Raw genomic sequence first — 27,509 nt, 5'->3', positions numbered from 1 at the left:
GACACAATGATGCAAACAGTGACCAGAGATAGAACAACCTTGGCATAACAGGACTCCCTGCGCAATCCTGGAGGGGAACATTATGATGCAAACAGTGACCAGAAATAGAATAACCCTGGCATTACAGGATTCCGTGCACAACCCTGGGGGAACCCAATGATGCCAACAGCGACCAGAAATAGAACAACCCTAACATTACAGGACTGCCTGCACAATCCTAGGGGGAACACAATGATGCAAACAGTGACCAGAAATAGAACAACCCTGGCATTACACAACTCCGTGCACAACCATGGGGGGAACCCAATGATGCAAACAGTGACCAGAAATACCTGTAGAACAACCTTAACACTACATGACTGCCTGCACAATCCTGGGGGGAACACAATGATGCAAACAGTGACTAGAAATAGAACAATCCTGGCGTTAGGGTTAGGGTTAGGGTTAGGGTTAGGGAATAAAGACATTTCTTCATTCCATATACTAATTGATCAAAAAAGATCAACCTTAGCATTTTAAGTAACGTCTGGAATGCAAAATGTTTCTTCGAGCAAGCGTTCATTGATCACAGTAATGAGTGAAATACTGCTTTTGAAAAATGTATAATAAAAATAAAATGATAATCTTTTCTGTTTCGTAAAGTCTATTATTTCCTTTCTTATTATATTCTTTTCTTTTTTAACTTTTACATCTTATTTTGTGTTGAAAAATGTGTATAGCTTTTCAACCTGACCACAACCCTAACTCTGGCGCCCCCTTAAGTAAATTGAGTTTGTGACCCCTGATTCAAAGTCCCTTTTTTTCAGATTGCGACACAATTGTAAGAAAGGACAATGGTTTGTTTATTTATTTATTTTCTATTTTATAGGCTAAATAAATAAAACATCTTTACTTGACGGTCTTGTGGAATGAACCGCCCGGTTTCTTTTAGCATCTCAGTCACGTTTGTGTATTTTATATCTTTTTCTTATCACGGAAGCAGCCGCGGAACACACCAAGCCCACATACTCGTGGCTACCTGCGTGAGCGACATAGATAAGGCAAAACCGCTGTTCAGAGTTACGGAGCGTGTTATTAAATTGCCAATTCCACTGCTTTTCTTCCCAGTCAGGTGTGAGGACAATGTGGCTCGCAAATTATTGTGTCCATGCAGCATTTTTCTCGAAAACGCGGCGCGCGAAACCGTTTCGGACGCTGCGGGAAATTGTTGTTTTTCAGACGACCTTGGGAGCATGTGTCATTGAGTATGTAAGGATGGGGGATGTATCCAAGGTAGAGGTAAGATCGGGCCTATAAAATACAGCCCGACCCGACCCGAGTCGCGGGTATATCAACCCGAACCGTGCTTGGCATAGTCAAATCCGGAAAACTGGCCAAATCAACTTGACCCAACCCAAGTCCTTACAAATTAGCGATAAGATCAGGCCTAAAAAAAGCCAAACCCGTCCGGCCCACGGTTATAAAAGCCCGAACATTAGCCCGACCGGTTAGCTTGATGTGAGGGACTGAGCCGGAACTAAACCCAAAGCTGTCATGATTCCTGATAGGGGCATCAGCCACGCTGCTGATTGGCCGCTGACCCTTTTTTAAACCCCCGCCTTCCTGCCAACATTGTCAGTTCGTCAGCGAACCTCAGCTAAACGCTAGGCAAGCCCTTTTTGACTCCTGACTCTATCCTGCCCTGTTTCCTGTCTGATTCCTGGTGCCGACTTCTTTTCTGAACCCGCTTACATTTTTTCTCCTCCGTCCCGGTCATCGACCTGTTTTTTCCTCGCTCTCGAGACTGCCTTCGCTCGACACGGAAGTGCCGCTTCCACGTTCCAAGCGATCTGCTACCCGGGAACGACGATCACCGTATCGTGGGTGCAATCCCTTTCCTCCTTCTAAATGAAGCTGAGTAAACGAACGCAATTGGGTTTCGTCTCTGTTTTGGTTCGTGACAAAAGCTGTGCTTCGGTGACGAAGTACGCTCGACGAAACGCGTGTAGATCCTCTACAAAGAAAGAAGAAAAAAATAGCCATGATAGAACCCTGAATTAATGATTGACATTTTATGCCTTTACTGTCTGGCCCAAGATCTTTCTTTATCACAAAAAATAGGAAATTTTAACTTCCAAGAGTCAGCGCATGCAGCTGGTTCGTTCTCAAACAACACATCACTAATTCCGACTGGAGCTAAACGAACGCAATTGGGTCTCGTCTCTGTTTTTGGTTCATGACAAAAGCTGTGCTTCGGTGACGAAGTACGCTCGACGAAACGCGTGTAGATCCTCTACAAAGAAAGAAGAAAAAAATAGTCATGATAGAACCCTGAATTAATGATTGACATTTTATGCCTGAACTGTCTGGCCCAAGATCTTTCTTTATTACAAAAAATAGGAAATTTTAACTTCCAAAAGTCAGCGCATGCAGCTGGTTCGTTCTCAAACAACACATCACTAATTCCGACTGGAGCTAAAGGCCTAGGTTTAAACTACACAGCCCCCCACTGCATTTTACTATTTCTGTTCCACTTTGAGGCAGCAGGGCAGCGCAGTGGTTAGCGCGTGTGCGGCACAGTTCTGAGGTCGTGAGAACCTCCTGCGTGGGTTCAAATCCAGCTACCGGCCTTCCTGTGCGGAGTTTGTATGTTCTCCCCGTGCTTGCGTGGGTTACCTCCGGGCACTCCGGTTTCCTCCCACACTCCAAAAACATGCATTTCAGGTGAATTGGCCGGTCTAAATTGTCCCTGGGTGTGGATGAGCGAGCGAGTTGTTTATCCCTGTGTGCCCTGCGATTGGCTGGCGACCAGTTCAGGGTGTCCCCTGCCCACTGCCCGGAGATGGCTGGGATGGGCTCCAGAACCCCCGCGACCCTAATGAGGATAAGCGGTACAGCTGATGGCTGGATGGATGGATGTTCCACTTTGTTGTACAAAAGGACTATTTTAAAAGCACTTAATTGCCCTTTTTGGTTTCATGAGAAGTGAATAAAAGCATTAAAAATCAAAAGCTTGTAAAATGCACACAAAACACCTCCAATAACCGTCCTATAGTTGGAATGAGATTCTCCTCAAGCTTGTGTCTGCCTTTAGTGGGTGATTAATGCAAGGACACACACACCGCTAGTCTAATGATGTCCACAGAGTCATAGAGGCAGCCTTTAACTCACAAACACTCTCTGATCTGATGTTTCCTCATTAGCAAGCGCCAGATTCAAGGCTAATGGAGGATCTGCTCCATAAAACCGGTGTAACCTCCTTCGGGATTCAACTCACAATTTTTGACAGTATCTGAAATTCGTTAATGATGTACAAACAAAACAACGCTTAGGAAGCTGTCACAGTTTTTTGTGTGTTTTTTTAGGAGTTGAAGTAGGTGTCACCTAGACACACTGATAAAACCTCCAATGAAGCGGACCGACAGCAATTTACGCCACGTCCTTGTTCGGTGCCCTCAAATATTTACAAAGCGGGTTTTGTGTGTTCGGGCGGCCATGCGTGCAATCACCCACTTGCGGCAATCCGCTAAGCTCCAACGATATCCAACTTGTGGGGTCAGCCGTGCTCGTAACCCGAGTGGAAAATATAACCTGACGTTGGTAAGTGGTCCACCTTGGGTCATTGGTCAAATCCGGCTCGAAGGATTAGTTGTCAACATACCTGTCAACCTGTACGTTTTTTGCCGTACAAATTACGTTTATTATGCATTTTAAGACGCGTACGACGTACAAGAAAATCTGTACGGAAAAACGCAAATTTGTCAATTATGAGTACCATCCACTATGACGAAATGGCAAATCAATCAAGTCAAACGAGTTCGCCGCGGTATCCTCTATCTCGGTATCGTTTTTTTTCCGTTGCAAACGAAAAGAGCGGTTTGATGCTACTGTGCGCATGCGTCTGCTGCCTCGGATTGCATGTGGTAGTTATGTAGTGAAAGGAAGTCCGTCTCTTTATAGAGAACCGGCTTTTTCGGCTCAACTCATTAAAGAGAGCCGGCTCTCAAACGGCTCACTTGCTTTGATGCATTATATTACGAATTTTTATTGTTGTATAAAGAAGTTAAGAAAAAAAGGAAGTATAAAAGGAGAAAATGAAAAAAGACATGTTTGTGGTTATCCCCTCAATCAGTATATTACCAACAATAATTTAATGCAGAAAATTAATTAATAATTTAAATAAGAAGATGTATCATTCTACTTAATTCTATTTGCATGTATTTTTTCCTTCAATAGTGAACGTCCAAACTACTTCATTTTTGAACTTTTTTATAATAAACCTCATTCATGCCGAGCAACTCAGTATCTCACAACAAAATGTTAATTAACAATATATATGATATAACGAAACACATGTACAATATTACATATTAAACTACATAAATAAACACGTTTGAAAAAAAATATGGTGTAAGACTATTTTGTATTTTGTAAGGGAAAATATAACATTTTGTAAGGGCATGGAGCCGTGGAGGTTGACAGGTATGTGTTAAGTTTATAGACACTTAAATAAGAAGAAAATATATTAATACATTTTGAGAAGACAAGAGAAGACGGGAGAAAACCCGTAAGATGTACAATATCCAGGCAGTTCTAAAGGTCCGCCTTGATCCCTTTCAGAATCTCCTAGGTTAAATGAAGTAGACCAACCCTAACAGGTGTTTAGCCAGGGTATTTAGCCCAACCTTTGCCATGCATCATTGTTGGAATTAAATTGTCAAAATGTACCGTTTACCAAATTGTTCGAATTAGTTATCTGACTCCATTAACCAAACACAACTTACATTCACCCATTTCTTAACAATTTAACTAAGTGTACTCCATCGAAAACGGCAGAATTAGCGACGTTGGAGTCTCTGGGAAGCCTTCTTCTCAAGTCCTTTGGCCATTTTCCCCCCGCGTAATGGCGTGCCGACTCCTCCCATGGGCGCGCCAAGGAAGCCCCCTGGGCTTCACCAACTCATAGAAGAGTCCCGATGTCTGGGGTACTCAAAACAACACGGAGTTTCTACGTCATCAGGGCCTTTCTGCGTCACCTGCGTCTGGATGTGCTGATTATCTTATCACCCGTACGTCCCGTTCCCGCCGTTCCTGTAAACATTCTCCAACAGGGTGCCCTGACCTCGCACAACAGCCCAGTCAGTGAATATCTTTTGCATTAAATGTAATTTGTATTCAATCGCATAAAATCCTTTATACCGTAAATTCCGGACTATAAGCCGCTACTTTTTTCCCAAACTTTCAACCCTGCAGCTTATTCAGTGATGCGGCCAATTTACGTAATTTTACTAACGGCCGCCAGCGGCACTCGAGTACAAAAGGTAAGAATTAGACCGGTGGAATATATGCGCCGAGGAAGACTGCAACTTCTTGGCTTGTGCATAAATTAGATTAGCATAAACATACCCTCATCATGCAAAATGCAAAAATGCGAAAAGCCGGTCTGCTGCGTGACGGAGAGGAGGGCACAGAATCCGGAGTGGATGAGAGTTCCAGCGACAGTGACAGCGCGAGTGAGGCTGCGGGAGCGTGGGACGACGTCTATATGACAAAGTTTCTTTCCGACACTGAGAAAGACGACTTTGATGGCTTCAGTTCTAAGGAGGAAGATGAGGACGGTTTACCGTGATTTTTACAAGTACGGTATGTTTTTTTACCAGACCCGTTTACTGTGGTGCGAGCGTGTTGCTAGCGTGTTACTACCATAAACTGCCCTGTCACAGGCACCGTTTGGGATGAAAGTTATATTATTATTAATAAAGCTTTGAAAACTCTCTCGGAGTACCGTCTTTCTTTGTAAATATGTGTAACCCATGTATAATATGCATTTGCAACTGTATATTTTTGTAATGTATTTATTTGTATTTATTTTAGACACTTATTCTGATAAGTTTTGCATGGGTGAATGAAAAAGGAGGAGCGGAAAAAACGCGGGGCGACGGGAAGTGGGACTGGTAAAAGTGAGGAACAGACAGACCTGTTTGTGGACGCGGCGGACAATAGTGGATATATGTTTCCCACCCTTACCTTTGGAAATATACACTTTTTTCCTTGGATTACTTTCAACGCGACCCGGACTCTGCAGGTCTGCATCAAACCTTAAGTGCGGGTATCATTTTCCGTTCATTTTGCCGGCTGTGATTTTTGGACTGTGTACTTTAATGAAGGACATTTAGTTTCAATCGCAGGACTTAAAGTCGGGTTTGGGTTAATTTTGTGTTTGTGTTACATTTTTTAATGTGGGCACATGCGGCTTATATACAGGTGCGCCTTGTGTAAGTACAAAATCGTGTTTCCTCTTAAAATGTGGTGTATGTGGCTTATAATCAGGTGCGCTCTATAGTCCGGAATTTACGGTAGTCAAATGTATAAAATCCTTCAATCACAAAACACTACAGACTCTCTCGGTACTAGAAGATCCATGAATAGTTTCACAGGAAGACCCTAAATGCCCCCTATTCCACAAACCAATCAAACTCATCATACCTCACCTTACAGGTGGTCTTGGCCAAGCGACCACAGTGTTATCATAATCTGGGCAGTCATCAGGATGCCTCCCTGGCATCCATACAGCACCAAAACCCAAAAATGAGTCAAGGAAGGGAACTGTCACACCTTATCAAATAAGTCGCTATTTGCCGTCTCCCGCAGTCCTCCCCGAAGACTGTTCTTGTTTGTGGCAAGCGAGTGTGCCGAATTATTTCGGGTGAAGCCACTCCTGAGGTGGCAGCTGTGCAGAACCAATTCACTGCCAAAAGAAGCAGATGGTCTGCTCAAGCTTGGTGGAAAGCATTCAAATGCCAATGAGATGGACTCAAGATGATAATTCAAGATTTTGTTGATACTATCAACAAACTTTGGCCCGCGGGCCGCATCTGGCCCACCAGACGAAAAGGGTCAAAATGTAATGACAATAAGTTATATATACAGTAAGACCTCGGTTATCGCGGTTAATGGGGACCAAAACCAACCGCGATAAGTGAAAAAAAAAAAATTATATATATATATATATATATGTATATATATATATATATATATGTATATATATATATATATATATATATATAATTTTTTTTTTTCATTATTATTTTTTTTATTATTATTATTATTATTCTTTAGACCCGGTTAATGGGGAACAAAACCACCCGCAGAAAGTGAAAATCTGCGAAGTAGCGACGACCCTTCAAAAAAAAGAAAATCTCATCTCATCTCATTATCTGCACCACTTATCCTTATTAGGGTCGCGGGGGGGCTGGAGCCCATCCCAGCCATCTCCGGGCATTGGGCAGGGGACACCCTGAACTGGTTGCCAGCCAATCGCAGCTGCAAATCACATTAGTTCTCGCAGCTAGCTGCGTTCTTCATCGACGCACGAGCCGAGTGATCCACCGCTAAGAGTCGTACAGCTGGGCGATTTTACGTCCGCCCGGGATGATCCGAGACAAATTCACGACAGGGTTTTTATTTGCGCCGCACCGCGGGTGCCGTTCGGTCGCTCCCGCGAGCGAGCCCCTAACTCGCGGAGCGGGTACTTTCGGGTGCGATATGCACGACACCGACACAGTTATGGGGGTCCCGCGCACGTCCGCCGCCTTTCGCCCGCCCCGTGCGGACGGCCGCCTGTCTCGCGCCGCGGTACTGGGGTCGTCGGACGAGCGGGCTCCCTCCAGTTACGGGGGTAGCCCGATCACGCCCGCCGCCTTTTCTCGCGTCGCGCCGTGTGACGCCGCGTCCGCCGAACTCGTTCCGTCGCGTGGCCCGGGAGTGAACTCCGCCGACAATCCCCCGACCTCCCCCGTCTCACCGAGCTGGCTGCCTTATCCCGCGTCCGCTGACGTTCCGCCGAAAAAACCCGCAAAAAGTGAAAATCTGCGAAGCAGCGACGCCCCTTCAAAAAATAAATAAATATATTATTTTTTTTTCCTTTTTTTTTTTTTTTTTAACCATTACAGACCGCGAAGCTCTGAAGCCGCGAACGTCGAACCGCGAAGTAGCGAGGTCCCACTGTAATAGTAAATGAAGTACTATTAAAAGCAAACTGCTCATAAGAAGTCTCAAAGGGCTACAGATCGTCACTATTACTACAAAACTACAACAGAACTAAATATCAAATTAAGTGCTTAAAAACAGTGACCTAATATATTATTTTGCTTCCATTCTCAGAAGAAACAAATACTATAGAAATACTACATAAATACTTGTACAGTAATAATAAAATAAGAATTGCTACTACATAAATATTACACAACAAATATTAAAAACTACAACTGCAGTAATATTACAAAAATAGTACTACGGAAATACTACAAAACACCACTATGGAAATACTTCAAAGATATGTCTACAGAAATAATACCAAAATACCACTACAGAAATACTATAACACAAAAATACTACCAAATATTAAGACAGAAATACTACACAAATACAACTACAGTAATATTACAAAAATGCAGTTATACCATGAAAAATTGTCGATGGAAATACTACAAAAATACTACTATGAAACTACTTCAAAAATATTTCTACAGAAATACTACCAAATACCACTACAGTAATAGTACGATACAAAAACAATACATCAGTAATATTACAACAGAAATACCACAAAATACAACTACCGTAATACTAAAAAAATACTTCAGATATGCTACCAATTGTCAATGGAAATACTTGAAAATACCACAGAAATATTACAATATTACTATTATGGTAATACTACCAAATACTGCAACAGTAATGCTCTAAGACAAAAATACCACGACAGATCTACAACAAAAATGCAACTACAGTAATAATACTAAAATACTAAAGAAATATCAGAAAAATACTAGAGTCTGGTAAAATACTCAAGGAATATTACAGAAATACTACAAAAATACTACTATAAAAAGATTTAAAAAATAATGCAGGAAAACTACAAAAATCGACTACGGAAATACTAAAGAAAACTATAGAAATACTACAAAAATACTACTATGGAAATACAACAACAATACTACTGCAGAAATGCTACAAAAATATGACAAGAATAAAACTACAGTACTAAAAAAATACTGCAAAAAATACAACTACAATAACAACTACAACAATAACAATGCCCATGTCGGATCTATAGGATATTTGGATAAGGGGGGAGGTTTGTTTAACTCTAATTTTGAGGTGAGTCTATTGTATACAGTAATTCGTATACCTTGTCCCAGCCTTACAATGTCGTCACTTTATTGTGTGGAATAAAATGTTTGTCTTTACAATATTTTCTTCACTAAACCACATCAACACCCACTTATTTTGCATGCTCAAAAATGTGAAAAAAAAAAAAGACATTATGGTGTTTGTGCGCATGAGGATTAATGTCTCTGTCTGCTATTGGTTTGAGTCTAGGTAACGTGAAAATGTCCATACGCTAATGGCTGAACTAATTCCCACGATGCCTCTCTGTCTCTTTCTTCATTGATTCATAAAGACTTTGCAGATTGGGGATGTAATACTGTATTTGACGGAGGGAGTGTGCAGTCTTAACGGAAAGTTTAGTGCAAAAGTTTGGGGTCGCTTAGAACTGTTCTTATTGCTGAAGGAAAAGCACTAGGGGTTTTTTTCAATTAAGATTAAATATAACTAATTTAGAACTCCACCTCCTACATTGTTATGTGGAAAAATTACTATTTTGGCTGCATTAGAAGGCTAGTAGATTATTACAAAACCCTTGTGATACAATCATAGCACAATTGAAGTTTAGACAGTTATAGAAGCTACAAAAATGACCTTCCTTTGAGCTCGTCTAGTATCTGGAGCATCACCTTTGCGGGTGTGATTAAACTTTCTTGATGGCCAGATAAAGAGATTTTTCGTGTGAAACTCCACAGTCTATTGTTTTTCTGAGAGATGAAGCTTATTCAATGTGTGCAATTCCCAAAAATCTGAAAATCCCCTCCAATGGTGTGTACTACTCTCTTCATAAAACAGTACAGGGTACAGAGAGAAATAAGATGCCCAACTTCATAACTAAACAAGAGGAAAAGTACATTATTGTCTTTGGGTTGAAAAATAGACTTCTTACAGGCTCAAATAGCAGCTTAGTTCCGTAGTGTCAGCATCTACAGTAGAGAGGCTACTCCGAGATGATTGCCTTCAAAGCAGAGTGGCTAAGAAAAAGCCCTAACTGAGACTAGTTTAATATGGATAAAAGAACACAGGCATTAGAGAACTCATTTGATTAATAAAAGTGTGACCTTTTCATGGGAAACATAAAGCCGTCTGGGTGGCTAGAGACCTTTGAACAGTGGTGTTGGGATTATATTTTCCGAAGGACACTGTTGAAACTCTACAGCGCCACCATAGAGAGGATCCTACCGTTCTGCATAAAAGTGTGGCATGCAGGGTGGTCTGTAAAAGACAGGAAAGCCCTAGATAGGATTATAAACACAGTCCAAAAGATCATCATTATTATAGCCAGTTTATGTGTTTTATTGTAGGTTTTGATTTGTTGAGAGAATAGTTCCCTGTGTACTGGGTCTAATTGACCCAGAGCTATCCATCCTTTTCTTTGCTTATCCTCTCCAGGGTCACAGGGTGCTGGAATCCATCCCAGTTTATCTTCGGGCAGTGGGCAGGGGACAACCTGAACTGGTTGCCAGCCAATCACAGGGCACTCCTAGACAATCGTTCACACCTTTCATTCACGATTAGACCTGCCAATTAACCTGATATGCATGTTTTTGGAATGTGGAAGGAAACCGGAGTGCCCACACGGAACCACGCAAGCACAGGGAGAACATGCAAACTCAGCACAGGGAGCACCTCGGGGCTGGGCGCTAACCATCCAGGCGCCATGTTGTGACTCACAGCTATCAACACGCTAAACCACAGTTTTAGAACATAGTTTCTAGTAAATATCCCAGTTTTGTAAAGTTTTCATTTTTGATGGGAATACTTTATATTTGAGGTCACTATTTTCTATTTTTCTATTTATTATTTTGAAAATATGTTGCTGGCTGGAGTGCTACCCTAATTTGTTTTTTATCGACACAATGATAAAGATTCTTTTGATTCTGATGAAACTTCCTAGAACTCTGAGGGTTTACTTAGACTCTGTCTTCAAGACTATTGGTTGAGTCCATTGAGATGTTGTTCCCAAGCAAACGGAGTGGAGGTGATCTAGTGTCACCAAGCGGTGATCACATCATTCCCGATCATTAAACAAGGTTTGTTTTACTAATTGACGTTGCAAAAAGCACTTCCAGTCGAACTGCTGACAGGAACATTTGATGCCGACGTCATTTGACGACCTTTTCAGGGAATCCTGGAGGGTATTAATGGACCGGGCACCTCCGACTCAATGCCGTGCAGATTTCTTGTGCTATCCTGCCGCAAAGGTGCTCGTCGGTCATCTTGACAAACCCTGCAGGTAAAATTTGACGTTCTGCGGTTTCAGGTTGTGAAGATGTTGAAAATGTTTTGTCTCTTAGAGTTTTTCCGCCATGGCACCGATGTGGTTTCATTCCGCCTCAGTCTTGGCCTTACTGGTCATGTCGTGGCCGTGTTCCAGAGCCCTCTCTTCGCAACATCTGTGTGGCACGAATTTGGTGGATGCCCTCAACATGGTCTGTGGGGACAGAGGCTTTTTCACTAGCACCAAAAGGAACCTTGAAACTGTGCTACGTAAGGAAAAAAAGGAGCTCGAAACCCTCTGATAATGGCTGACATTTTAGAATAGAATAGAATAGAATAAAATAGAATAGAACAGAATAGAATGAAACAGGACATGATAGGATAGGATAGGATAGGATAGGATAGAATAGAATAGAATAGAATAGAATAGAATAGAATAGAATAGAACAGAATAGAATGAAACAGGACATGATAGGATAGGATAGGATAGGATAGGATAGAATAGTCTTTGAAAACAGGTAAAAAAAACTAAGTTGTTTTTCAACAACAACACCGCAATTTTTTGGGGTATAGAATAATTCAGCAAAAACAGTATTTTAAATTAAAGTAACAATTCAAAAATTTGTTAATTTCAACCTTTGAGGCATTCTTGTTAAGAACAGTCAAACTGTTTTTTTTGTTTGTTTTTTAAACAGCCCAGAGCAATGGGTCCAATTGACCCAAGTTGTGGGTTGGTACCATTTTTGACCCAAGTGTTTTTAGAGTGTTTGAATGAATGAATGAATGAATGAATTACTTGATTAATTAACAAAATGCATGAATGAAAATGAATGTCAAAAATAACCCAAGTTTGGGTAATAAAAAAAAATCAATCAACCTATTACGTGGGTTGAAGTGTGTTGTTTTGCAGAAACAACGCCAACGGATCATCTTTAGATTTTCAAATCATGAAATCCAAAGATGTAATGTGTTAGTAGTTTTTAGGAAGAAAGTCCGCCAAAAATGCTATTTTTGTTTGAAAGAAACACCCCCTAAATTGGTTTATTTTATACTAAATAGTGAGGGTTATGTTGTTTGGAGCAACTCAAATTATTGGGTCGTTTTGTGTAAGCTGATCCAGAAAAATAGGTCGAATTAGTATTAGGGTGGTCCGATTGTTATCACATGTGTTTTAGATGTGTAGAATAGAATAGAATAGAATAGAATAGAATAGAATAGAAAAATGTCTAAAAACAGTTGTGTCAAAAATAACCCGAGTTTTGTCAAAAGGGACAAACCGATTTTTGGGTTGATCTGACCCAATGTCCTGTGTTGTTTTGCAAAAACAGCAACTCATATTTGTTTATTTTATGCTAAAGAGTCCGGGTCATTTTGTCTGAAACAACCCAAACAATTGTGTAAAACTTACCCTAAAAATGGGTTTGAATGGATCTTAATGTTGGGTTGGTCCCACTTTTCACCAATATGTTTTTAGAATGTAAAATAATAATTTGTGGAAACAGTTGGGTAAAAAAATAACCCAAGTCTGGGTCTCAAATGGACCAACTCAATTCTTGGGTTGATTGGACCCAATGTCCTGTGTTGTGTCCTTGTTTAGGATGGTGATCGCCTTGGGAAGTAAACTGTCTTTTAGACTTGTAGTCCTTGTTTTAAGGGGCCCGTGGAGTCTGCCTAAAAGCAGCAGGTCAACGAGGCAGTGGCAAGGGAGACAGGAGTCTTTAATGTTCTAGGCAATGTCCTCCAGACTGAGCATAGAGCAGCCGATGATTTCTTGGGCTGTGTTGATGACTCCTTATCATCTGTTTTTCTTAGACAAATTTCACTTTGTCCCTTCTCTCAGGTATCATCCCACCAAAGACGGACGAGGCGGCATCTCCAGGCGATTTCAACGAAATCGTAGGTTACGCCTTCAAGAAGAAGATGGAGATGATGATGAAGCGCGACGGCATTGTAGAACAGTGCTGCCACCAGCCGTGTAGCATGTTAGTCTTGGATAAATACTGCAACTAAATGGGCAACATAAGCAAAAGACCGGCGTGTCTTTGATAGTTTAGCTTAGAAATGCTTTCATGAAATACTTTTGTGATTTCTCATTAAAAGACTTGCAGGTCTGCAAAGTCAAATGATGTATTAAATATTTTTTCCTAGTTTTGAAATGACGCAGTGTTATTGTTTTCCTTGGCAATGCACAGTTTGTTTATACAAGGTACTTTAGGCTTAGTTCTATGGCTTTTCTACAGTTTTGTTTGAAAAGAAATGGATGCTTATTCTCAAGATATGACCTATTTATGTAGCTATTTTTGTAGATTAAAAACATATTAAGAACATGTATATTAGGGGTGCATCAAAAATTTAAACGATAACGGCCAAAAAACCCAGTAATTTATCACTTGTCGCTCAAATATTCAGTCAGCCAACACTACTTGTTAGAAAGATTCAAAGCATTTATGGTCCTCAATAGAGTATATTTTGATCGTCTACGGAAGAAGTAGCACAACTTGGCCGTGTCTCCTCTCTACCTCTTTGTATTATGAGCAAGGAACGGGAAAGCTTAGCTTGTTAGAAATATTCTAAGCATGTATGTTACTCATTGGAATATATTTTGATTTTCTACAGAAGAAGTAGCACAACTTGGTTGTGTCTCCTCTTTACCTCTTTGTAATGTCTGTGAGGCACTGGAGAGCTTGGCTTGTTAAAATGATTGCAAGCATTTATGTTCCTCATTTTTGAATAATTTGATTTTATATAGAAGTAGCAGCACGACTTGGTCATGTCTCCTCTCTACAGCTTCATAATGTGTGTGAGGCACTGGAGAGCTTGGCTTGTTAAAATTGCAAGTATTTATGAGCCTCATTACTAAATATTTTGATTTTCTATAGAAGGATTAGGGCAGGTTGGTAGTGTCTCCTTTCTACCTCTTATAATATAAGCAAGGCACCAGAAAGAATCGTTTGTTAGAAATATTCTAAGCATTTATGTTCCTCATTATAATATGTTTTGATCATTTATAGTAGTAGTAGCACAACTTGGCCGTGTCTCCCCTATACCTCTTCATAATGTGTGTGAGGCACTTGGGAGCTTGGCTTGTTAAAATGATTGTAAGTATTGATGAGCCTCAATACTATTTATTTTATTACCTATAGAAGTAGTCGGATAGCTTGTAATGTACTTTTGCAGTTTTCACTATCCGGGAAGGAATCAAAGCTTCAGTGACGTATTCACTGTGGACATGGTCTCTATTCAGTGGATTACTTTAGTGTCATATCGATGACACTTAAGCGACCAAAATGCACCATAAAAACTAAATTTTGGTTTTAGTATTGTAGTAAATTTGGAGTATCATTGTTGAATTTATGTGTAGTATTTTTGTCTTAAACACACAAATGGATGATGGCGACAGACTTAGCATTAAAAAAAACAAAATAAAATAAAAAAAAATTTGAGACGCAGCCCAAAGAAATATTTTTATGTGATATTTGCCCATCATATATAAGGCGCACCGGACTATAAGGGGCATGGAATGAAAACTATCATATTTTTTGCAAATAATGCATGCAGTTATAAAACACATTTTATTGGTGCCTGGTAGGAGGATTTTATAAGTTGGAATAAACAAGTACCATGCAACCTATATATATATATATATATATATATATATATATATATATATATATATATATATATATATATATATATATATATATATATTATATATTATATATATATATATATATATATTATAGAGAGAGAGACAGATAGATAGATATAGATAGACTGATATAGATATATAGATACATATCTATATATAAATATATATCGATATACCTGCACAGACAATAAAAATGCAGTTTTTTTTAATCCAGCCTAGAATCCTCATTTGTAATCCAGAGGCTTCCTCCACCAGTCACATTTACAATGTGCAATGAATTCTGAGTTTCAGTGTCATACTGTGCGCCATTGAAGACACACAAAGGGCCACCGACACTCACAGATACTCTCTTAGTATTCCACTTGAGTTTCCATATTGCAATTTCCTGCACGGGTCTTATCTGGAGCCGGCTTCACACAGCTCCCCGTGCCCACCTGCTGCCCATGCTGCTCTAATTCTTATATTTCTTACTCTGAAGCTCATTTATTTTTCGAGGTGTTGCAATTAGCGTGTTAAGATCCAGCAGAGGTGTGACATTCAAGTCAGGGGTGGGCAAACGAAAATAAGACTCCCGGGCCACATGCGGCCTGTCAGGAATTTTCGTCCGGCCCGCCAAATCAAAATGGTCAAAATATAGTGATATAGACAGAGAGACAGATCTATAGATATAAAGTAGTGAGTGTGTTCTTGACTGTAGCCACCTCTCACTAGGGTGATAGATAGATAGATAGATAGATAGATAGATAGATAGATAGATAGATAGATAGATAGATAGATAGATAGATAGATAGATAGATAGATAGATAGATAGATAGATAGATAGATAGATAGATAGATAGATAGATAGATAGATAGATAGATAGATAGATAGATAGATAATAGTAAATAAAGTTTTATAGAAACATGTTTTGTGCCAACTTTGTCCCTATTGTCCCTTGACAAAAATAATACTACAGTTATAGAACAAAACTACAACAAAATTGCTACAATACTAAATGTCAAATTTAGTGCCTAAAAACATAGTCAAATGTATTATTTTGCTGTTATTCCGAAAATAAAAAAATACTATAGAAATACTACGAAAAAATACTAAACTACAAAAAAAAATACTTTTACAGAAATAATACAACTGAAAAACTACAGTGACATTACAAAAATAGCAAAGAAGTGCTACAAAAATACTACTGCAGAAATACTCCAAAAGGCCACTACAGTAATATAATAATTTGAAAACATAATTAAAGAAATATTACAACAGAAATAGAAGAATACCACAACATAAATATTACAAACAGAAATACAACACATATGCAACTAAAGTAATAGTAGTACAAAATACTACAGATAAACTGCTGCAGTAATACCACAAAAAAAACTACCAAAATATTACAAATATCGGACCGCAGAAATACTACAAACACACTAAAAAATACACTTACAATTATACTATCAAACTAAATATCTTAATCAGTGTTTAAAACAGGGAAATTTTTTATTGTTTTGCTTTAATTGTGAGTGTTTCTAAACCAATTTACTTTAAAACAAATATAAAGAAATATTAAGTGTAGATGATTATTTAGAGATAAAAAAAATATTGTATAGGTCCCCAATCCCATGGCCAAATGTTTTAACCCAAGTTATCCACCTGAGTCTAAGTCATTGTCACTTAATAATCGATGGACATTTTTTCATCTTGGCGTCCGATTCGACGAGATACAAGAAGAGAAACGTATAATTTTTCCCTTGGTCCGCCTTGCAAGATGTCATTCTCTTCAGGTCACGGCGCAGAGAAAATGAGCGGGATCCAAGTTCGGCAGCTGAATACGAATTTTCTATCTGCAATGCAGCCTTCGACAGCTGGCTGTTCATTTCGTGTAGAAAGCCTTATTAGCGGCACTTAATATTTAACACATCGAAAGCCGTGATTGAAATCTACAACTCTGATGAATAGCATTGTATGACATCATTTAGTCCTAAAGTGACAGTGTGTGAAATTTCATCACTTGAGGTCAGTGTGGCTTTGAATGGAACTGAGGCTGAAGACACACTACCTTATGAATTTCAGCCAGTCTCAGGACACAAAAGTCACTGTTAATCCCCACGAAGATCAACAAAAGAGCTGGATACACTCGAAGCAACTAAAAAGAGCCAGTAGCTGGAGTTGGTCAGAGCTGGCGTAAGTGGCTAAATGTAGCAGCTAAATACAGTAGAATCCACACAAATGGCCAGTAAAGGATTCTAAGAGCAAAGCAGAATTTGTCAAGCAACGGCAAACCAAAGCCTGCAGCCATGTGGCACACGTGAGTGGCTAAGGAAGGAAACAGAGGAAAATGGTTGAAGATGACAAGCGCCAGATGCCTGGATCGATGGATTTGGTGACGTCCACTTGCATGGCTAGTTGTGGAAGGATGACTAGGAGAAGCTAACACGGAGAAGCTAACAATTACAATAGCGCCTGGAAGTAAGCCATAGTCTCCAGCCAAGTGGCTCAAGAATGAAAAAATGGGTACAAGTTGACAAAACGTGAGTCACAGGACTCTGCGATTTTCGCTTGCATGAACCAGCTGTAGAATGCAAAAGACACAGAAGGACGATGCAAGAGCAGCTTACAATAACAGTAGCGCATAGCCTGCAGCTAAATGGCTAATATGTGAAGCTAGAAAAGGAAACAGTGGAAAAAAGTAAAGGATGCCATTAACACGAAACTCAGCGACCTACACTTGCATGAACTGCAGTGGAAGGCGAGTGACACTGAAAGACAAGGCAGGAGAAGACAACAATAACAATATTGGCTAATGGCAAGCCAAAGTCTGTAGCAAGTAGCTAACAAGAGTGACTAAGGAAGGAAACAGTGAAAAAAAGTAAAAGATGCCATAAACACAAAACTGAGTGACATCTGCTGACATGACCAGCTGTGGAAGGCGAGTGACACTTAAAGACAAGGCAGGAGAAGACAACAATACCGATATCGGCTAATGGCAAGCCAAAGTCTGCAGCAAGTAGCTAACAAAAGTGGCTAAGGAAGGAAACGGTGGAAAAAAGTAATAGATGCCATAAACACGAAACTCAGCGACGTACGCTTGCATGAACTGCTGTGGAAGGCGAGTGACACTGAGAGACAAGGAAAGAGAAGACAAGACTAACAATATCTACTATTGGCAAGCCAACGTCTGCTACAAGAGTGGCTAAGGAAGGAAAGAGTGGAAAAAGTGGAAGATGCCATAAACAAGAAACTCAGCGACATACGCTTGCATGAACAGCTGTGGAAGGCGAGTGACACTGAAAGACAAGGCAGGAGAAGACAACAACACCAATATCGGCTAATGGCAAGCCAAAGTCTGCAGCAAGTAGCTAACAAGAGTGGCTAGAGAAGGAAAGAGTGGAAAAAGTGGAAGATGCCATAAACAAGAAACTCAGCGACCTATGCTTGCATGAACTGCTATGGAAGGTGAGTGACACTGAAAGACAAGGCAGGAGAAGACAACAATAACAATATTGGCTTATGGCAAGCCAAAGTCTGTAGCAAGTAGCTAAAAAAGTGTGGCTAAGGAAGGAAACAGTGGAAAAAAGTAAAAGATGCCATAAACACGAAACTCAGCGACGTACGCTTGCATGAACTGCTGTGGAAGGCGAGTGACACTGAGAGACAAGGCAGGAGATGTCAACAACAGCAATAGCAGCTAATGGCAACCCACAGCCTGCAACCAAGTCGCTAACAAGAGTGGCTGAGGAAGGAAACAGTGGAAAAAAAAGTAAAAAAAAAAAAGCCAGAATCCCGAGACTTGGCAACATTTGCTTTCATGACCAGCTATGGACAGCGAGTGACACTGAAGGATGTAGTAAGAGCAGCTAACGATAACAATAGCAATGGGCCATAGCCATTAGCCAAGTACCTTACGAGTGGCTAGGGAAGGAGACAGTTGAAAGAAAAGTGGAAAATTTCCGTAATCACCTGACTTGGCGACATTTGCATGCATGACCAGCATGACCAACGATAACAATAACAGTGGGCCATAGCCATCAGCCACGGGTGGCTAGAGAAGAAAAAGGTGTAATTAAAATATATATACTTAGTTCACCACCATTTTACATGAGTTCCGACAGGATTTTGTCAATTCCTGGAGACTTTCCTTTCTTCAGTGAGTTAATTGCTGCCTCTACTTATTCTAAGAGGATAGGGAAGTCGTCAATTTCCCCAGGACCAGAATTAATAAGGACAGGAGCGAACCATTTTGTTTTTATGATTTCGTATCGGGAAAGGCGAGCAATTCGATCGACGAGCACAATTGCGGAACGAATTAGGCTCTTATAGACAGGTCCCAATGTATGTATTTGACTCAATATTTGAATCAATAGTGTTCTGCCACCACTGAGGGTTACTGTTTAAAACACACTGGTGTTTTTTGTGTGGAATTGGATTAAACACAGACGTGACACTCGAGTTCAATGGTCGCTATCAAAATGAATTATCAGCTGTCATGTGACGCCGCCTCTGACAAATGAAGATCGATGATCTCGCCGCCTACTGACCTTCATTTGACATTGTGTCATACGCAACAGCAAAAAAGCTAAGCATTGAAAGCTAGCAACAAAATGATCAAGGTCATTTTAAGGATTTGAAAATATATCCCCCTAGTGGGATGTGTCTAGAGTCAGGACAACACTTACATTCCACCAAACATTCATTCCCCTGCGCTCTTCCCAACTTGACACCGAACATTAAGACCACAGCACAACAAGGGGTGAGTTGCAGCAGAGAGGCCCGACAGCATACATTGGTTTACACCCTTCGCATCATTTGTGTCAATATCAGTCATTAATTATTATTATTGGTAAGATTAAAATCTTCCGTTTGTCATTTGACAATTTCCACTGTTTCCTTCTCTAGCCACTTGGCTGCAGGTTATGGCTCAACGTCAGCAGGTATTGTTGTTTTCAGCTGTTCCTGTTTTGTTTTCTACAGGTTGTCATGCAAGAAAAGTATTGTAATTGAGCCTTTTTTTAAGTCAAGTCAAGTTTTCCGAATGTTTCATTCTCTAGCCACTCAGGTTAGCCACTTGGTTGCAGGTTATAAACACTAGCAGCTATTGTTATTTTCAGCTGTTCCTGCTTTGACCTCTTGTGTCACTTGGCTTATACAGCTGGCCATGCAAGACAACATCGGCGAATACTGTAATTCAGCCTTTTTTCCTACTGTTTCCTTCTCTAGCCACTCATGTTAGCCACTTGGTTGCAGGTTATAGCTCAACACTAGCAACTATAGTTGTTTTCAGCTGTTCCTGCTTTCATTCTACAGCTTGTCATGCAAGAGAACATAGCCAAGTACTGTAATTCAGCTTTGTTTCCTACTGTTCGTTTTCTAGCCACTCATGTTAGCCACTGTGCTGGAGATTATGGCTCAACACTAGCAGGCATAGTTATTTTCTGCCGTTCCTGCTTCGACCTCTTGTGTCACTTGCCTTATACAGCTGGTCATGCAACAAAACATCGGCGAGTACTGTAATTCAGCCTTTTTTCCCACTGTTTCCTTCTCTAGCCACTCATGTTAGCCACTTGGTTGCAGGGTATAGCTCAACACTAGCAGCTATAGTTGTTTTCAGCTGTTCCTGCTTTCATTCTACAGCTTGTCATGCAAGAGAACATAGCCAAGTACTGTAAGTCAGCCTTTTTTCCCCTCTGTTTCCTTCTCTAGCCACTCATGTTAGCCATGTGCTGCAGATTATGGCTCAAATCTAGCAGGCATTGTTATTTTCAGCTGTTCCTGCTTTGACCTTTTGTGTCACTTGCCTTATACAGCTGGTCATGCAAGAAAACATCGGCGAGTAGTGTAATTCAGCCTTTTTTCCCACTGTTTCCTTCTCTAGCCACTCATGTTAGCCACTTGGTTGCAGGTTATGGCTCAACACTAGCAGCTATAGTTGTTTTCAGCTGTTCCTGCTTTCATTCTACAGCTTGTCATGCAAGAGAACATAGCCAAGTACTGTAAGTCAGCCTTTTTTCCCCTCTGTTTCCTTCTCTAGCCACTCATGTTAGCCATGTGCTGCAGATTATGGCTCAACACTAGGATGTATTGTTGTTTTTAGCTCCTCCTGCTTTGTCCTCTAGGGTCACTTGCCTTCTACAGCTGGTCATGCAAGGGAACATCTGCGCGTACTGTAATTCAGCCTTTCGTCCACTGTTCCCTTCTCTAGCCACTCGTGTCAGCCACTGTGCTGCAGATTATGGCTGAACACTAGGATGTATTGTTGTTTTTAGCTGTTCCTGCTTTGTCCTCTAGGGTCACTTGCCTTCTACAGCTGGTCATGCAAGGGAACATCGGCACGTACTGTAATTCAGCCTTTCGTCCACTGTTCCCTTCTCTAGCCACTTGTGTCAGCCATTTAGCTCCAGGCTAAGCCCCAATTCTAGTCTGAATAAACACTTTAAAAACGGGATTTAGTTGGTGATTTGGCCTAGCCAAAACACGGAAAAAATGTCTTAGTAAATAATAAATGCAGCGGAAAAAAAGTAATGCTCCACATTGCATTGAAACAGAAAAATAAAACGGGACACGGAATTAGAGCTCCTCCACGAGGCGTTCAGAGCTGCTAATAAAAACACACGCCATCAAGCTGGCAACGTTCATGCTAATGTGGCCGATAAAAAAAATGGAGTCGACCCAGAATAGCAGAACGATCTTGCTGACGTGACGTCAAAGCCCACAAACACATTTACACCACTGATTTGATGACGTCGAGGTGAATAAAACATGAGCGCTATTTTCAGGTCACGCAAACAAGCCGACTCCGCCAGAGACTTCCTCGGCCGAAGGCGAACCTCGCAAACGCGTCTGTAAACGCAACCGGCGGCCGTGTTGCGTTCAAAGTCGTCCTCCTCCCAGAGAAACGCCCGCGTGATGTTTGTGTCTGCTTTCCAAAAATGACATCCGCCTAGATGTGCACTTTCTGATATGTATCCGCACGGAAGAGGGTGGGCGATACCGGGAATTTTGGTATCGATCCGATCCCAGTCGAAACATCATAGTATCGATGGATACTGTGGACCAGAAGTAGGGAACCTATGGCTCGGGAGCCATATATGGCTCTTTTCATGAGTACATATGGCTCCGAAATAAAATGTAACTATTGCACATCTCTCTGTGGCGTTCCAAAGTCAAGTGATTTCATCCCGATTTTGGTCCATATAAAGCCGAAGCAACTTAATGCAGAAATTCGATAAGAAACCATTTAAACTGATAAATAAAAACGCTGGCAAACGACTTTGATTGGGTGAGCAGTACAGGTGGGCGGATCCCTGCACGCAGCGCAAGGCACTTCCTTCTCTCTCTCTCGCTCAGTGGTCTACACTGAAATTAAATATGACCATATGCTTATCGTTTGCAGTCATTTGTGACATTTTTACAAAAGAACTTTGCATGCACATTGTTTTGAAACCGTTATTAAGGACAAATTTCATGGAAAAAATTGCCTCAACACTCTTAACTGAAGGTGGAAGACAAATTGTAAATGGCATATTTACATTGATTTGGGACACAGGATTTGGCATTACATACATTTGGTTAAATCATCAAATGACACACAGTGAAATAAAATGTGCTGAATAATTAGCTTTTGTCTAAGGAGTGTGTTTGGCAGTTTTTTCAATTTTGTCTGAAAATATATGATGTGGCTCTCTCAATTTCTTTTTAAAACATTTTTGCTTTTATGGCTCTTTGGGTCAAAAAGGTTCCTGACCCCTGCTGTAGACCTATTGTACATGAAGTTTATCAGCTTTTACTATAAACGGATATTTTCAATGCAGTCTACTGGTTCAGACTCATGTCAGGAATCTTAAGCGAAGAAACAAAGTTCAGCATGATGTCAAAAAAATCAACGGACCAAGGTGCAATACAACGAAATGAAACTTTGAGAATTGGCTGATTACACAAAAACCGGTGACAAGCAGAAATCTAAATTTGTAGTTTCCTGTTGACCTATACATCGCCTCAAAAAATTAACTGAAACGTTATAAATTGGATGAAAACACAAAAATTTGCGAACGGTGACAAGCAGAAAACTAAAGTTGCAGTTTCCTATTGACCTATGCAAACCCTCAAAAAATTATTTAAACTTTGAGAATTGGTTGAGATTTGCAACATTTGCAAACTGTTACAAACAGATAACTGAAGTTGCGGTTTCCTGTTGACCTATACAACGCCACAAAAAAATTAACTGAAACTAAAAATTGCCTGAAAACACAAATATTTGCAAACTGTGACTAGCAGAACACCTAAGTTACAGTTTCCTGTTGACCTATACGACGCCTCAAAAAATAAACTGAAATTTTGAGAATTGGCTGATAACACAAAAATGTGCAAACGGTGACCAGCAGAAACCTTAAGTTGTAGTCTCCTGTTGATCCATTCAACGCCTCAAAAAAATTAAGTGAAACTTTAAGAATTGGATGAAAACACAAAGATTTGGTAACTGTGACAATCAGAACACCTAAGTTACCGTTTCCTGTTGACCTATACGACGCCTCAAAAAATAAACTGAAAATTTGAGAATTGGCCAAATAACACAAAAATATGCAAACGGTGACCAGCAGAAACCTAAAGTTGTATTTTCCTGTTGATCAATACAACGCCTCAAAAACATGAAGTGAAACTAAGAATTTGCAAACTGCGACAGGCAGAAAACTGAAGTTGCAATTTAATGTTGACCTATACAACGCTTTAAAAAATGAACTGAATAAAATAATTATTTTGCGAGTCCAATTGGTCATTAACGCCGTATAGTAGGGAAAAGGCAGTAACCAGGGGGCTGAAAAAAACATCAGAATGTGGTCTGACTAAGACCAAAAGGTTTGAGCATATTACTCCTGTATTGGCCAACTTGCACTGGCTCCCAGCCCACTTAAGATGTGACTTTAAGGTTCTCTTATTAACATATAAATGTTTGCATGGGCTTGCACCCTCTTATCTCTGATTTGATTTCTCCCTATGTTCCTGCACGGACTCTGCGCTCGAAAAATGCCGGTCTACTTGTGACTCCGAGGGCCAAGAAGTCTGCAGGCTTGAGAGCGTTCTCCATCCGGGCCCCGGTGCTATGGAATGCCCTGCCTCTGGAGATAAGATCTACAACCTCAATGGAAGTTTTAAAATCAAGACTTAAGACACACTTCTATTCCAAAGCTTATGATTGTTGCCCACCCCATATTCTGTATTGTCCTGTCTTTTTCCGACCGCCTGCCTGGTGGTGATACGAAGGAGAAGGACGATTTGAGATGAGTCAGCGGACCAGCGTTTGACCTGAAGCATGTGAACGCCTGCATGGACCAGCTGGCAGAGATGGGAAGCTGCGTCGTGGCCGTCATAGACTTTCTGGACTAGTTTACAGGCTGGTTGCTGTCATGCACTTTCCGGACATTTTCAACATCTTACCTAGTGTTTACTATTCTGTGTACAGTAATACTAATTGTGATTCACCCTGGTCAATCCTGGAAGGGGGATTACCACATGTGAGGTCCTTTCTCAAGGTTTCTCTTTTTTCCTCACGCTGAGGTTTTGGAGTTGTTCCTTGCCCGCATGCTGGTTTAAGATCAGGTAATTGTGCAATTGTGTAATTGTAATCCTGTGAAGTCCTTTGAGACATTTTTGTGATTAAGGACTATGTAAATAAATGTGACTTGACTTGACTTGACTTGGTGACCCTGTGGGGGATCTTCTGTAATAGAAAATCACTACAGTTGCATCCAAGTACAGGGAGTGCAGAATTATTAGGCAAGTTGTATTTTTGAGGATTAATTTTATTATTGAACAACAACCATGTTCTTAATGAACCCAAAAGTCTCATTATAATCAAAGCTGAATATTTTGGAAGTTGGAGTGGGGCTTTTTTAGTTTTAGCTATTTTAGGAGGATATCTGTGTGTGCAGGTGACTATTACTGTGCATAATTATTAGGCAACTTAACAAAAAACAAATGTATACCCATTTCAATTATTTATTTTCATCAGGGAAACCAATATAACAGCTCAACATTCACAAATATACATTTCTGACATTCAAAAACAAAACAAAAACAAATCAGTGACCAATATAGCCACCTTTCTTTGCAAGGACACTCAAAAGCCTGCCATCCATGGATTCTGTCAGTGCTTTGATCTGTTCACGATCAACATTGCGTGCAGCAGCAACCACAGCCTCCCAGACACTGTTCAGAGAAGTGTACTGTTTTCCCTCCTTGTAAATCTCACATTTGATGAGGGACCACAGGTTCTCTATGGGGTTCAGATCAGGTGAACAAGGAGGCCATGTCATTAGTTTTTCTTCTTTTAGACCCTTTCTTGCCAGCCACGCTGTGGAGTACTTGGATGCGTGTGATGGAGCGTTGTCCTGCATGAAAATCACGTTTTTCTTGAAGGATGCGGACTTCTTCCTGTACCACTGCTTGAAGAAGGTGTCTTCCAGAAACTGGCAGTAGGACTGGGAGTTGAGCTTGAGTCCATCCTCAACCCGAAAAGGCCCCACAAGCTCATCTTTGATGATACCAGCCCATACCAGTACCCCACCTCCACCTTGCTGGCGTCTGAGGCGGACTGGAGCTCTCTGCCCTTTACCGATCCAGCCACGGGCCCATCCATCTGGCCCATCAAGACTCACTCTCATTTCATCAGTCCATAAAACCTTAGAAAAATCCGTCTTGAGATTTTTCTTGGCCCAGTCTTGACGTTTCAGCTTGTGTGTCTTGTTCAGTGGTGGTCGTTTTTCAGCCTTTCTTACCTTGGCCGTGTCTCTGAGTATTGCACACCTTGTGCTTTTGGGCACTCCAGTGATGTTGCAGCTCTGAAATATGGCAAAACTGGTGGCAAGTGGCATCTTGGCAGTTGTACGCTTGACTTTTCTCAGTTCACGGGCAGTTATTTCTCGCCTTGGTTTTTCTACACGCTTCTTGCGACCCTGTTGACTATTTTGAATGTAACGCTTGATTGTTCGATGATCACGCTTCAGAAGCTTGGCAATTTTAAGAGTGCTGCATCCCTCTGCAAGATATCTCACTATTTTTGACTTTTCAGAGCCTGTCAAGTCCCTCTTCTGACCCATTTTGCCAAAGGAAAGGAAGTTGCCTAATAATTATGCACAGCTGATATAGGGTGTTGATGTCATTAGACCACACCCCTTCTCATTACAGAGATGCACATCACCTGATATGCTTAATTGGTAGTAGGCTTTCGAGCCTATACAGCTTGGAGTAAGACAACATGCATAAAGAGGATGATGTGGTCAAAATACTCATTTGCCTAATAATTATGCACTCCCTGTAAAATAAAGAGATGAAATTTCTCCTTTTCAGCAAACTTTTCATCCGTTCGAATCATTTTTATGACTCCAATGATTACTGCTCAAGGGTAAGATATGCCTTTTATCCTTCACGCGAAGAGAAATGACAGAAGGTTATGGTGTTCATAGCTCAGTGGGGTGCAAACGCGCTGAAAATGAAAGTGTAATTAGCGAGCATTTGGGGCCGCGTTTCCCGTAAGGTCATAGAGCGAGAAGCCCTCTGCAAAACGTCCCCTCGGGACTCAAATCTAATTAAAACTCAGCGTTTCCTCACAGCTCAAAGTTATCAACTTGATTCATCGTTCAACTCCGATATATGTTGTTTACCAATGGCGGAGAAGATGGAGGGTTACAGTACTTTTTGGGCGACAGTGAAGTTGATTAAAAACGCCAGGAAACCCGAGGGAAAATGACAGGATGCAGAGGTTTTTGGACTACGGGTTCTAGAACATTCATTAAAACGAGACAAAACAAATTCTCTTTTTTTAGTAAAGTTTCAGGATATGGTGACCCCGCCTTAAGACATTTTCACTTTATGGTGATGGTTACCGCTTTGCCTTCAATATTGCATGGATGTCTTTAAGACTGTCTTTTATTGGTCGACATCATATAAAATACTGGTAGACTATTGCTTTGCAAATTGACAATATGCTATTGGCTGAACTATCTCCCACAATGCTTTCTGTCTCTTCTTTCAGTTTGCTTATGATAGGAAATAAATATTCAACTGTACCGTTTACCAAATCGTTCAAATTAGTTATCTGACTCCATTAACCAAACACAACATGCATTCTCCTAACAATCGTTTCTTTTTGTGAAAAGTCGGAGAAGAGACCGGCATTTCCACACGGGGGCAGATTTAATTTCTCAAAGTTTAACTAAGTGAACTCCATCGAATTAGCCGAATTAGTGTCGCTCGAGTTTCGTCGAGCCTTTTCCTCGTTCTCTCCTCTTCGATCTTCTGCCTTTCTCGATCTTCTGAAGTTCTCCACGCCTTTTTCCACAAGCCGGCGGCCCGGCTCCTCCTTTCTGGGCGCATCCACCCACTAATTCCACTGTACCACCTCGGCAGGTCACACCGATGGTATATCCAATTTTATTTTTCCTTTTAAAAGTAAATACTTATTGTCAGGTTTTAAATATTAAAATGTACCGTTTACCAAAGTGTTCG

The 27,509-nt window shown here is 40.7% G+C and overlaps 1 protein-coding gene and 1 pseudogene across 1 annotated transcript; one reads left to right on the top strand and one right to left on the bottom strand.

Annotated features, from left to right (window-relative positions):
• Positions 1-7,233: 7,233 nt before the first annotated feature.
• Positions 7,234-7,379, bottom strand: LOC148349273 (5.8S ribosomal RNA; annotated as a pseudogene).
• Positions 7,380-11,459: 4,080 nt separating this feature from the next.
• Positions 11,460-13,380, top strand: LOC148349272 (insulin-like). Its single transcript, XM_088321044.1, has 2 exons — positions 11,460-11,640; positions 13,211-13,380. The coding sequence occupies exons 1-2, from the start codon at positions 11,460-11,462 to the stop codon at positions 13,378-13,380; spliced, it is 351 nt and encodes a 116-aa protein (XP_088177170.1).
• The last annotated feature ends 14,129 nt before the right edge of the window (positions 13,381-27,509 follow it).

Source organism: Urocampus carinirostris, chromosome 17 (genome assembly GCF_059441175.1).
Source record: "Urocampus carinirostris isolate Australia breed hairy pipefish chromosome 17, RoL_Ucar_1.0, whole genome shotgun sequence".
Taxonomy (NCBI): domain Eukaryota; kingdom Metazoa; phylum Chordata; class Actinopteri; order Syngnathiformes; family Syngnathidae; genus Urocampus; species Urocampus carinirostris.
The sequence above is the reverse complement of the archived record's forward strand: the minus strand, read 5'-3'. Positions and strand labels throughout refer to the sequence as shown.

What these genes read in the sequence shown, in the direction of transcription:
- LOC148349272 (XM_088321044.1), top strand. Translation starts at nt 11,460, where the DNA reads ATGGCACCGATGTGGTTTCATTCCGCCTCAGTCTTGGCCTTACTGGTC. An exon ending in GAACCTTGAAACTGTGCTAC is followed by an intron (nt 11,641 to 13,210) that starts GTAAGGAAAAAA and finishes CCCTTCTCTCAG; the next exon opens with GTATCATCCCACCAAAGACG.